This window comes from Thalia democratica, chromosome 1, assembly GCF_965202585.1.
Source record: "Thalia democratica chromosome 1, ktThaDemo2.hap1.1, whole genome shotgun sequence".
In the NCBI taxonomy this organism is placed as follows: domain Eukaryota; kingdom Metazoa; phylum Chordata; class Thaliacea; order Salpida; family Salpidae; genus Thalia; species Thalia democratica.
This window is the reverse complement of record NC_139165.1, coordinates 55,028,874-55,042,058: the sequence shown is the minus strand read 5'-3', so window position 1 is coordinate 55,042,058 and position 13,185 is coordinate 55,028,874. Positions and strand designations below refer to the sequence as shown.

At 23.4% G+C, this 13,185-nt stretch overlaps 1 protein-coding gene across 2 annotated transcripts; it reads left to right on the top strand.

Annotated features, from left to right (window-relative positions):
* Positions 1–5,048: 5,048 nt before the first annotated feature.
* LOC145845171 (uncharacterized) lies at positions 5,049–12,883 on the top strand. Of its 2 annotated transcripts, none has more exons than XM_082952603.1 (7): positions 5,049–5,173; positions 6,747–6,960; positions 8,062–8,267; positions 9,006–9,181; positions 9,375–9,555; positions 11,704–11,897; positions 12,148–12,883. In XM_082952603.1, exons 2-7 carry the CDS (start codon positions 6,857–6,859, stop codon positions 12,406–12,408), a joined length of 1,122 nt encoding a protein of 373 aa, XP_082808729.1. In that variant the 5' UTR covers positions 5,049–5,173; positions 6,747–6,856; the 3' UTR covers positions 12,409–12,883. The 2 variants fall into 2 exon arrangements, with proteins under 2 accessions (XP_082808729.1, XP_082808722.1); XM_082952596.1 differs by lacking the exon at positions 5,049–5,173 and adding an exon at positions 6,368–6,440.
* Positions 12,884–13,185: the final 302 nt, after the last annotated feature.

The following is a 13,185-nucleotide window of genomic DNA, read 5'->3' as shown; positions in this document are numbered from 1 at the left end:
ATTGTCGCAGATTGAAAACTATACCAATAAAAAATTTATAATACAAAGAATTTTTATTAGATAATTAAAATAATTGCTCGAAAAGCTTGTAAAACTACTCAGTATTAGACCTAAATCTGAGTTTACTACAGTTTATTTTTGTAAAAAATTACTAAAGTAATCAACTATCTTTTAAAAATTACTTATTATGACAGAAGGTTATATTTCCATATAAGTTATTTTGTTAGTTTATAGAAAAATTAAATTAGAAATCTATTTTCCTCTATAACTTTTTAAGCTGTAATAAAAGGAAGTCATAAACAAAAAAATCGTAATCAGTTATATAACTTACTTAATTAACAGTTTTGACTAAAAAAGTATGCGATCACGTAATAAAGACATCTCTAAAGCTATTTAATTATTGAAACTAAAGTACATACGAAATGTAACTTAGCTTTCGAAATATGTTTGTCACTTAGCGTTAAAATATGGACCATAAAGTGTTTATTTTGATAAGTAATAAAAAGAGCACAGCCTATAGCCGATAGTAATAAGCCGTTGCGTTGATTTTGCTTAAAATAAGCGACCGCCGTTGTAAATGCATTAAATAAAAAGGACTGTCTTTATGAAAAGTAATGATTTTTTTTGTACACACAATAAAAAACACTTTTAAAGTTCAAAAAGTTTTAAAATCACTTTTGTACATTAGGTTTTTTTGTTTTAAGTGCAGTTGGTTTTTTTTGAAAAAAAACTTCTTGCATAAAAATAAAAATTACGTAATGATGTTTGTATTTTTAAGTATTTTGTCTTCGTTTATTTTTAGAAATTTATAAATTTTATGGCTGAAGATCTGAAATGTAAAATTATAATTAAATTTTTTATCCTTTGATTTTACAATAAACCTTTATAAATGTCCTATCTAGTTGGTTCAGTAAACCAAGGAACAACTAATGTTTTTTATTAAATTATATATATATATATATATATAAAATGAGGTTAATATTCAAACTTGAACACCTTTTACTGAGCCCACTTGAAGGGCTTTTAAATAAATTATTGAAATGGCGATTTTAAAAATACTGGAACATGTGTTTCATAAAGACAAAAAGGCTGTCTTTAATCTTCAGCCAGTTCAAATTTAAAAATCACGGCTGAATATAATAACTGTAATTTTTAAATTTGAACTGGCTGAAGATTAAAGACAAGCTTTTTTGTCTTTATGAAACATATGTTCCAGTATTTTTAAAATCGCCATTTCAATAAATTATATATATATATATATAATAAAAAGGTTTATTTAAAGATGTAAAACTCAAAGGACTCGAGTTTCGTGCCTATGCACTCATCACGTTAACCTTTTTATTAATAAAGCCCTTAAGGTGGGCTCAGTGTGAAAGACGTAATTTATCAAGTTAAATAACTTAATTCTATATATATATAATTTATTCAAATGGCGATTTTAAAATACGAAAATGAAACTGAGCTTTCGAAGTATGTTTGCGGCCTTAAGCGCAAAAACATTGATTTTAAATTAACTTGGGAGGTGATAAAAAGAGCACAGCCAATAGCAGATGGTAACAACCCTGTTTGTAGGCTGTGCTTAAAAGAATCAACAGCCGTTATGTGTGCGTTAAAAAAGGAAGGTTGTTTAAATAAGCGAAGCGAATTTATATCGTCTTGTAGACATATGAAAAAGCTTCTTTTAAAACACAACAAATTTTAAAGCATTTTATAGTCAAATAACTGTTGTTTTCGTTAATTTTAGTTGTTTAATTAGTTAGAGGGTAGATCGATTTTTGTACTGAATATTTGTAATGTACAATATTACGTCATACTGTTTTTTGTTTTTTTGCATAACTTTTGTATCTTTGTTTAGTACAGTGCTTTGTATTTTGAATTTAACTGGCTGATGATCAAAGCTTTATTAAAAATTAAAGCTTTGTGAAACATATGTTCCAGAATTTTTTAAAATCGCCATTTGAATAAATTATTTAAAAGCCCTTCAAGTGGGCTCAGTTGAAAGTGTTTATGTTTAAACATTAACCTTATTTTATATATATATATATATATATAATTTATTCAAATAGCGATTTTAAAAATTCTGGAACATATGTTTCACAAAGCTTTAATTTTAAAATCGCCATTTGAATAAATTATTTAAAAGCCCTTCAAGTGGGCTCAGTTGAAAGTGTTTACGTTTAAACATTAACCTTATTTTATATATATATATATATATATATATATATATACATATATTTAAGAAACGTTATAGTTTTTTTGCATAATTTTATTTGTACCTTAACTTATGTTTTATCATATTACTGTATTAAACTAACAGAAGATCTGTTCTGTTTAACATAACATAGAAACATATGCATCAGTAAAAACTTAGTGTCTCATCAATATATATGTATATAATATACTTCTAACACTTAGTAAATTTTAATAAAGAGAGTGTCTCTTTAACGGTTTGCAGGTGCCGGTATATACTAATACAACACTAAGTTTTTTGAAACAATTGTTCCACTGTTCTGATGAACAGAATAGATCCTCAGTCAGTATTTTACTATCTACTTGGTAATATGATAAAACATAAAATGTAATATTTCAAAAAAAACCGTATAATTGTTTCATATGCATTTTTGCATATAATCTAAACTTATTTAAAATCGAAATTCATTTAATTAAGCTCGTTTTAAATTTATAGTTAGGTATCAATGAAGTAAGCTTTGTTTCTTTAAGTACTTAAAAGTCAATTATACATGCTATTATTATTAACTTACAAATCAATTTACTTCATATATGTTACTTAAACCAACAAAGTTGTGTCGTGTAGGAATAGCTGTTAACTTGAGTAGCTCAAGAATTAGTATATTAAAACGTAATTTTCGTGTTAAAATTATATATTTAAAATTTAAATCGTTTATAAGTAAATTATCAATTAAAAAAAATCTTTGTTACTTTCTAGTACTATTATTTTTTTAATTGCTTACTTAAATTGAAAAAAAAAAAACAAAAAACTTTACTTATAACTATATTACTTACACTGAGACAACTTAAACTGCTTGTTATCTAAATATTACAAACATGTAGATAAAAAAATTATGAAAAGAACATTTTATTTTTATAATACTTAAAATTTAAGATTTAAACAGTTCCCTGTACTTTTTAACTTACAAAATTAAATTCACAAGTTCTAATAAAGTTTTATTTTTTAATTAAAATATATCGTTTTTCTTTAAATAAGTTAAATAGTTCCCTGTACTTTTTAACTTAAAAAATTAAACTTTTAAGTTCTAATAAGTTTTATTTTGTAAATTAAAATATATAGTTTTTCTTCAACTACTTGAACTAAATTAGTTAAAAAAAAGGATAAAATATTGAACTATCTTTCAGATTACGATTTTAAAGTCTATATTTTATAAAATAAACACTATATTTCATCTGTAAAAAGAATTGATTAATAATTTAATTTAATTAAACAATGTTTTTAGCAAAAGTAAAACTAACTTTATGCAATAAATAGTAAGAACATACCAAATGAGTCGATGCTTTATGCTTTTTAATATAATCCGCTGTATCAAACAATAGAATAAAAATATTATAAATAATACGTAAATTATAACTTTTCCAAATATTAATAAAATACTAAATTTTCTTTGTAATTTAAAAAAAAAAAAAAAAACGAAGCACTATGAAATTTTAAATTTAGAACACTATTGAACCTTGATTTTTTTTCTATTGCAAAATAAGTTTCCATTTTATCATAAACGTTATTTTAGCATTAAATTTTTAGTCTTTTGATTAGCTTTTTAAATAATAGTACTTTTATATAAACCAAATAAAGTATAAAATATAAAATTGTTTATATTATACGAGAAACTTTAATATATATATTTATAAAACTGTTAATTAAAACTAGTAGTTAATGTTTTTGGTATATAGTCTAAGAAAATCATGGTTAAGCTTAAAAAGCATAGTATCGAAATGTTTAAAAACAAACAAAAAAACATATTCACACTACTTTTGACAAACAACTAAAATAAGTTTGCTTCTGAATAAAATACTTTTGATATATAACTGTCTACTTTGCAAAAAACTTAAAACGTCACATGATATCATCCGGACTGATTAAGTTCAAAAATATTCTCATATTAGTAAGATTTTTGTATTACTACTTTGCTAACTTGCACAAAAGTTTCATACTTTCGCTTAATTAGTCATCTATCATTTCAAATTATTTTGTTCTTTTTATAGTCTTAAACTTTGAAGTTTTTGTTTCACTACCTAACGTAATTTGTAATATTTTTTTAATAATTGCAAACTTTTTAACTTGTTACAATTCACTAAAAGAATAAAAAAACTGTGATAAGTATTTAAAATTTTACTTAAAACTACATTTCTTGTAGTTTTAGCAGAATGATACAATTGATGTCTTAGTTAGTAAACAAATATAACTAGAAAATTTAAGATATACGTTTTCTGTATCAAAAAACACAAGTTTTGAAATATATTCTAAGTTCAAAAACAAAAATTTAACATAACTACAGTCTTGAATTAAAAAATATTTCCACTGCTAAAACTGAACAATATGCAAATTTAAATTAAAAATTAAAAATTAGAATTCTTGTTTGTTTATCTCAATGTAAAATTTAAAAACAACTTAAAAAAAATTATTCTAAAACTTTTACACTGGTTCTTATAAATGCTATTAAGAAACATTAAAAATTTACTTTGTTATTTATCAAAGAGTTGCTGTCAATAATTTAATTATATTGTAACGAAGAAAATTAAGTTGTGACAAAAACAAATTAATTTGCTAAAAATTTAAGTTAGTACATAAAAAAGTAAAAGGGTTAATAAGTGTGTATTTTAAACACATATACATTTATATAAAACATTTAACAAAAAAATTCTTAACAGTTACAAACTTTTATTACAAAGTAAAAAGATTTAGTTTTTAAGTCATTATTTCTTCATGTCAGTTTATAAACACGTTTGTAGAAAAAAATGAGTAGTTTCAAATATCACGAAAAAGCAAATGCCTTTTTAAGTTGTTATTAGACAGTAAGTTTTTTACGTCTAGAACTAATTTTGCAAGTGTAAGTCTCTTTTTTACTTTAAAAGGAGTCAGTCGTTTTTCTGTTTAGTAAATATTGAATTTCATCGAAATATTAAGCGAGAAGACAAAGAAGTAAGTTTAAAAAAGCTTTAAATTAACAATCTTAGTGAGCTAAATTTCAATGTATGCTATTCGAAAAGTTAATTGTCACAGTAAACATATAAATTGCTTGAAATTGAAACTGGTTTTGTATTAGTATATGTTTTTCAAGTAAAATAGATATTTTTTTAGTTAAATATGTGAACTATTTATTTAAGCTATCAGAAGTCTAATGAAAAAAAAAACAGATTAGACAGTAATTATTTAATTTTTTTTTTCAAACCTGCAAAGTTATTATTGTCTACGTTTTATGAACTTTTTTTTGTTTTACTATCTATATTTTTTAAGAATTTAAACAGTTTTTAATAAACAGCCTGATTGGTTTTTATAAGTTTAAGATAGATGTTAAAATCTACTAAATTTTAAAACTTTAATATTAGAAAAAGCTAGAATGATTGAAATAAATTGTTCTGCATGTCATTGAAACATTGAGTTAAAACTATATTAAAGTTAAAAAGTATGAATATTTTTTACAGAATGGTATTTAAAATTTTGTATGGAACATTTCAAAGGAAGTAAAATTTTTAACACTGTTAAATATTAAATACTTCTAGTGTATTAAACTGTTGCTGTATAAAAAGTGAATTTAATTTAAAATAAATTTAGCAATACAATTATACGTCAGCTAAATTTTATGAAACTTAAATTTCACTTAAAGTAAAGCGCTATAGAACATGATAAGCTAATAAATTTTAAGCACAAAACTAAATGGTTTTAGTGTTAAAAGGCTTTATTTTATGTGCTGTTTACCGTTTTAATAAAACTTTAACAGGTCAATAATAATTCACCGAACTCTGGCAGTAAATTAAATGTTCATTGTTTTTTTTTTTTCAGCCCTTTATTATTAAAAGTAAATGAGCTTTTATGTTGCATTAAAGCAAATTAAATTAATACAAAAAAAAGCCATATAATTCTTTTATTATTCATAAAGTTACACACTTTAGATTTTGTTTAAGTTTTACAAAAATGTTTATTTACAGTGCTACTTAACTTTAAGAGAGCTATTATATAAACAATGCTCGTATAGTACTTTATAAAAAACTGCTTAAGATAAAATTAGAAATTTAGTATAAATCTTAAAGCCCTAGATTTTAAAAAGGATTAAAAAAAAATCATATGATTCTATTGAGTTTATGAATAAAACTTGCAAATACAACTTTAGTTTTTAGATTAAGTAAAATGAGAATAATAGTTATAGTATACACTGTGCTTATTTTTTCGAAAAACGAAGTTTTCGGAGGTTGTTTCTTTATACAGTTACAAATTATTTAAATTTTTTATAATTCATGAACTAATTTAATTTATCCTGGTTTTGTTTGCTCTATAAAACTTTATTTAAATACTAATATTTGTGAAATTGAAATAAAATTATAAACTAATTAAAGAAAAATAACTTGGTTAAAAGTTTATATAACTTTTAAATAATTTTTTTTGCGATTATGTTACTTTCAGTACACAATAACTTAATCTTATATAAAAAACTTAATGTATTAATAGTTAACCATTAAATAAGAATTGTTGTACGATACAGTATATACTATTACAGAGTTTTACAAAGTTACGAATCCTACTTGGGATTGCAAGGAAGACTTCAACTGTATTTTACGTTGGGGTCCTCCAAAAGGTTATAAATGTCACGATGAAAATAAAGTGGGAATGAAAAATGATCTCTTCTACAGTGTATACCGTATAGAAGATGCTAGTCTTTATGAAAGTGGTTTAGAAGAAAACGGAACGGTGTTTGAAAAAAAATATTTTAAGTTTATACTTTTATTTAAAGTGACTGACACCATGTAAATATTACAAAGCAGCTGACAGAAAATGTTTATACTTTTGTTTAGTTCTATAATTTACTGTCACTTTAAAAAGGAATTAATAATGTTGTAACTTAATAACTTAGCGTTAAATTGTTATACTTTACACAATTTCATTTAATAAAAAATGGATCACTTTAACTTGAAATCGTTAGTGCTCGAAAAAATAGTTTATAAATAGTTTTGTAAGTAAGCAAACTCAAAATTTAAAAACAAAAGAAAATATTTTTTTCATTTTCTAATTCTGCTACGATTTATAACGATTTATAAGCTATAAACTATTATGAGCTTCTAAAAATATGAGTTCAAAAACATAAAACTATTTCTTAAGATAGAAAAGTACTAGCGTTTACACAAATTTTGTTTGTAAATTTTTATTCATTTCAGGTTTAGCTATTTTTCAGGATAGATAGCATCGAAATTTATATTTTTTACGTAACTGTTCAAAATATAGTTTTAATTGTTTGCTAACAAAAGGTCCTAGTAAAGTAACTTCACTGGAATATAAATAAAAACAAATTATACAGTAATCTTCCTTTATTCTACCAACTTATGTTTCTGTGTGTCAACGAATCAACACACTTCAACTGGGTTGTTAATAGGAAAGATAACTAAATCAAAATTTACTCTTTTTTTATTTTGAAAAAGTAAATTTTGATTTAGTTATCTTTCCTATTAACAACCCAGTTGAAGTGTGTTGATTCGTTGACACACAGAAACATATGTTGGTAGAATAAAGGAAGATTACTGTATAATTTGTTTTTATTTTTTACGTATATATATATATTAACATTAAAGTTATACTTGTCTATGTAATTATTTTATAGTTTATAGAAACTTTTTTCTTTTTTGTAGAAAATGCTATGTTGCTTTGCTTTGTTAGCTTAAAAAATCTAAGCATTGTATAAGTTATTATTTAATGAAAAATAAATTTAAAATCACAATAAAACTTAAAAAAAAAGTTATCAAACTAAAAGACAAAAATGAGGAAAACGATAAGTTTAATCCAAAGTTTTGCTTATAACAATGGACGAATATTTTTTTTAGATTTCACAGTATTGGCGAATGTATGAACTTTACAACTTGTTACTGTGACCTTACTAATAGCTTAAAACCGTATTTAAGTGCTATTGACTATTACAACAAATTTATAATTTTATCTACAAACAATAACCACGTTTTATTGAATACTGATTTTGAAGATGATTTTGAAAATTATGGCGTACATGCGTGGATTGAAGAAACTGAACATAGTTTGTTAAACATATTTATTAATTATATTGTAAACGTACTTTGGCTCTTACAGGTGTATTTTGTTACTGGTCGTCGTTAATAGTTTGTTAATCACTTTTTTATACGGAAAAAATAAAACAATATCTTTTTGAAAAGTTCACATAATACAGAGTAGTGTAAAGAGAGTAAAAACATACCTTTTCAAAACATTGAGATAACATCAATTTATAAAGCACTCAAAACAAGTTCAAATTAAAAAAAAAAAAACTTTCTCTATAAATAAAATAACAATTTCTAGTGTAGCCTTAATAGTTTATTAGGTAGTGGTTAGTAAGTAAAATTTAATGACTTAACTTTTTATTAAGCTTTTTAAAACATAAAATACTTTAATTTTTAAATTTAACTTATAAATACTTTGCAAACGGTACAAAAATCTTAAATATGAACTATTGAATTTATGTAATACTTATGTAGATCGTTATCTTGCTTTGTATTATTTGTAATTGTGTATATATACAAAAAAAAAGCAATATTTACATACTTGAGGTTTGAGATAATTGATGTTGAGTTTTTTGTATTTAAAACCTACAAAATAAATTTTATCATTTATATTTTAGACTTTTTTAAACAGTAATAATAAAAACAAATCGTAATTACAACATAATTAAATATTCAATTTAGTTAAAGTGCTAGTGTAAAAAAGACATGGCTTGTTCGTTTTAAACAAAACAGTAAGATTTAAAAAGAGTACTTGTTAGTTACATGGACCCCGCCAAAATTTAACTTGACATTGAGAAATTTAACAAGTGATGACAAGTACGCATATGTCAACCTTAAAATTGCTACGAAATATGCAACAATAAAACAAGAAACTAAATTTAGTGAGCTTGTCCAGTTTGAAGAATGTGAGTATCGCATAAAGTACAAAAATTTAGTAAGTTTGTTTTAGACTTAATAAATATATATTTTTCCAAGCTAAAAAGTAGTTTTTACAAATTAAAACTTTCGTTTACACAAAGAACAAAATATTCAACATTAAAAGTATTTTATATACTTATTTATAAACATACAAAAAAGTTTTATGATCAAGCTTGCTTCAAAAATTGTACTTTTTTTTCTGTGTTCAGGGTTCGAAAAACTGGCTAAAAGTAACTGTTGGTTTAAATACAACTGAAATTAGCTTACGAGTACATAGACGTATTAAAATTTCGACAAAAGCTTGTTTTGCTTTAAAAACAATGTGTTATAAAGAAAAAGTCCATCCACTTTTAGAAGAAAAATTTTCTGATCCCCAGTGCATCAATACAGGTTTGTTTTCATTAAGTAAAGCAAAAAACTATCTACGGTGTAAAAGTTCTATAACTTTAAATTAGATCAAAAAAGTACACTTGCGGAATTAAATATTTTATAGTTTTCAATGCCGTAAAACTATCTTTACTTTTTAGTTAATCTTTACTTAAAAAAGTTAGGGTAAATATTCATTTAGAGATATCTCATTTAAATCTTTTTTAAGTTTCAAAAAAAAAAATGCAAAGTTATTTTAAAGTTGTCATATATTTTTGCTCCGAAAATTAACTCTTATCATTTAGCAGCCTACAAAACTTTCATTTTTATACTTTCGTTTTTAAATATTTTAAGTTGGTACACTTTTTGTTATAACTTTTTAGCTTCATTATTAAGATATCTGCCTTATTGAGACAAAAAATTATCAATCATTTGATTAGATATCAGCCGAAAGGTACCTTTGTACACCAGGTTCTTAGACCAAACTTTTTGAGCGCTTTTTTATCATTAAATAAACAATATAGTTTATAAAACCTATGGCTTTTTATTAAAAAAAAAATTTTCAGATATTTTATTAAAATGAATATAGATTTGATTGGCGAAAGTTGTCATTTAATAAAATATGAATTTTCAGCCTTTAGTATTTTACCAAGAAAAAGTATTTCTTTATAGTCGATTGATACTAAATTAAAACTATTACTGTGTCAATAATACTGATTTTAAATTTGTTTCGTAAAAGTTTAAACTGACTGATCTGCATTGGTCAGTTAAAAGCAAAAAAAAAAGACTTATTATTCTTTTTTTTTAGACTTCATATAGAAAGACATAAACTTTGAAATATATCGCGTTGAAGCTATCCTTAGTATTCCAGTAAGTATCAAAAGAAATTAAACACAACTCAAATGGCCCGTAGAATGTCTACAACAATATTAATATATTTTTATACAAAAAGTTTTAATAACAAAAAATAGCTTGTAAATTTTATTTCTCACATGAACAAGGTAAATAATCTTGTTAAAAGTAATGTGATGTAGGTTGAAAACTAGAAAGGTGTTTAAAGTATAAAGCAGATTGATCTTAGATTTCAAAACTGATGATAAGTATTAAAGCTTTTATTGAATGACTCTTTTATTTTTATTTTGTCATTTAATTAAAGAAAAAAGTACTTAATAATCAGTTCACGTTTTTTATAACGAAACCGAAACTTTTATATTGTTTACTGTTGCCAAGTCTGCACAAGTTTTTGACTAAGACATCTTTTAATATATGACAGTTCAATTTCGTCGTCCAAATAATTCAATAAATAAACTTTTTAGTTTTTAAGCTCTTTTCTTTATAAGTAAATATTTGTAGGCTTTTAGTGTAGAGAGCTATCACATTTTATAAAAAGTAAGTTAAAATTCGACGTGTTGTCATTATTAATTTCGAATTGTTTTTTGAGTTAATTATTAAATTTTTGAGATATTTTTTTGTTAGTATCACTAAAAAATGTTTTTATTCTTCTAAAATTAAAAAATATGTCTAAATTTTACGTTTGTGTTAGTTTAAGATTTTTAAATCGTATACCCAAAACTTAATTAAAATTAATTTTGTTGAAATAGAAAACATTTGCGAAATTTATGAATTTAAAAGATGTATCTTATGCAGATTACATTCTAAACTACGATTTAAATTATAATAACTACTTTTATTAAAACTTGCTAAGAAAATGATAAAAGTAATTTTATATCTTTATAAAATACTCATAAAAACACGTTGCAAACATCTAGTGTTTTAATTGATGGTAAACTTTATTCTATTAATCTCTGTATTTTATCATTGCTAAAACTTAGTAAGTATTTTTTAGCTTAGTATATAAAGTTTAAAGGAGGAATTAATTTTTTGTTTAATTTAATTAAGGATAAAATTTGTTAATTATTGTTAAATATTTTATACACGTAAAACCATATAGCATTACATTATTATTGCTTAAAACATCGTAACTTTAAAACCTTAATCATGTTATAAATTAGCTGCATAGCTTTAAAGTATGGGGGACTTAAAAATTATTTTGATAAAATCCTAATGTTTTTCAAAGTAATTATAATGTTATTCATTAAAATTTCTCTTAAAATTTTGTGCAGATTTGACTATGTGTTTTTGTTGTGTTTTCAGAAACAGTTTTTTAAACAGAATTAGATAAACAAAATATAAAAGAAAAATTACCGAAAATTGGAAGTTTATCAATTGAGAAGGGAGTTATGTGGGCAGGAATAGTGGTGATTATTCTGCTGGTTACTATTATATGCATCACAATTGTTAGATCAACAAAAAAATTAAAAGAAAGCATGGCTCAGTTTACTAGAAGTACTGTTCCTGAATCACTTGTTAGTGTCATGTTATTTATTTTCTTAAAATAAATTTTTCACATACGTCCAGAAAAAAAACGTATTTACACAATTTTTATTTTGTTTTTTATTTATCTTTTTCTTTGTATAATCATACTTTATTGTTAATTTGAAAATACGTTAAATTTAAATCAGTTTGAAAAATAAATACACTTTTACTGTTCTTAAACCATTTTACTTTTTATAAAAACAATATCAATAATTGAAATAAAACTATAATATTTATTAGATAAAATCTACAAATGACAACAACCGAAAACATGAAGGGTTGGTTGTGTCCTATGAGAAAGTATACGAAAAAGCTGACGAAATTAATAAACTGTACAAGTGCTATAACTTTCTAGATTATGTGGGCAACCTTTCTAACACACAATCTTATTGTAGTCAACAAACTATTTCAACTGATGATGCTGAAAAAGTACAACTAGTTGTTTTAGAAAACATAAACACTTTTGAAGATCACGGCTATACTAGCACATTTGATGTTTAAGTATTTTATCAACTCGGTATACACTTTATTGATCTGAGTTGAGCTGTGTGTTAATTTCAAACTTTGACTGTAATATAACACCCGAAAACACTAAAAGAAAAGTTGATTCTGCATATTATTAGCTATGTGACAAATTGTCAGTTGCTTAAAAACAAATTAGTGGATATTTTTGCTTTCTTTAAACATTTCTGTTGAAAATAATTAGTCTTGTAAGATTTTAATTGTTTTAAGTGAATAAAGCTTATTGTTTATGTTGGTTAAACCTAATTATCTAGGCAAAAAAATTCAGCTTTACAGTTATATAAAATAACTAAATAAAACAAAGCTAAATAAAGCTGATATTGCGTAATAGATGAGTTAATTTTCATAAAACAACTAATAAAGCACAAATTTATTTTACGATATTTCATAAAATTAACAAAAACTTAAGTTTTTGAAAATTAAACATAGACATAATTTTTCAATTAATTTTTTTACTCACATGTTATTATTAAAGTTCAAAATTTTAAATTAAACTTGTTTCCATCTAAAAGCAAGGTAATTAGTAATTAAATAGTCAGAACTTAAAACATCTATATCTTTATATCGGACGAAAAAAACAGAAACTTTATTAAATTTGTATACTTTCTAAATTTAAAATGTAAGTTTTTAATTCGTTTTTACTTAGCCTGATAAAAACAGTACGATTTTATGCATAACAACTTTAGAAATATTAAGTATAAAAAAACATATTTGAATTGAGAACTATGTAAAACTCTTTTATTTTGTTTTGTAAAA

Bases quoted from the DNA above. Each gene is read 5' to 3' on its own strand.
- LOC145845171 (XM_082952596.1), top strand. From the start codon at position 6,380: ATGAGAATAATAGTTATAGTATACACTGTGCTTATTTTTTCGAAAAAC. The intron at 8,268-9,005 runs GTTTGTTAAACA...AGTACTTGTTAG, and splicing joins GATTGAAGAAACTGAACATA to TTACATGGACCCCGCCAAAA. The intron at 9,182-9,374 runs GTAAGTTTGTTT...TTCTGTGTTCAG, and splicing joins GCATAAAGTACAAAAATTTA to GGTTCGAAAAACTGGCTAAA.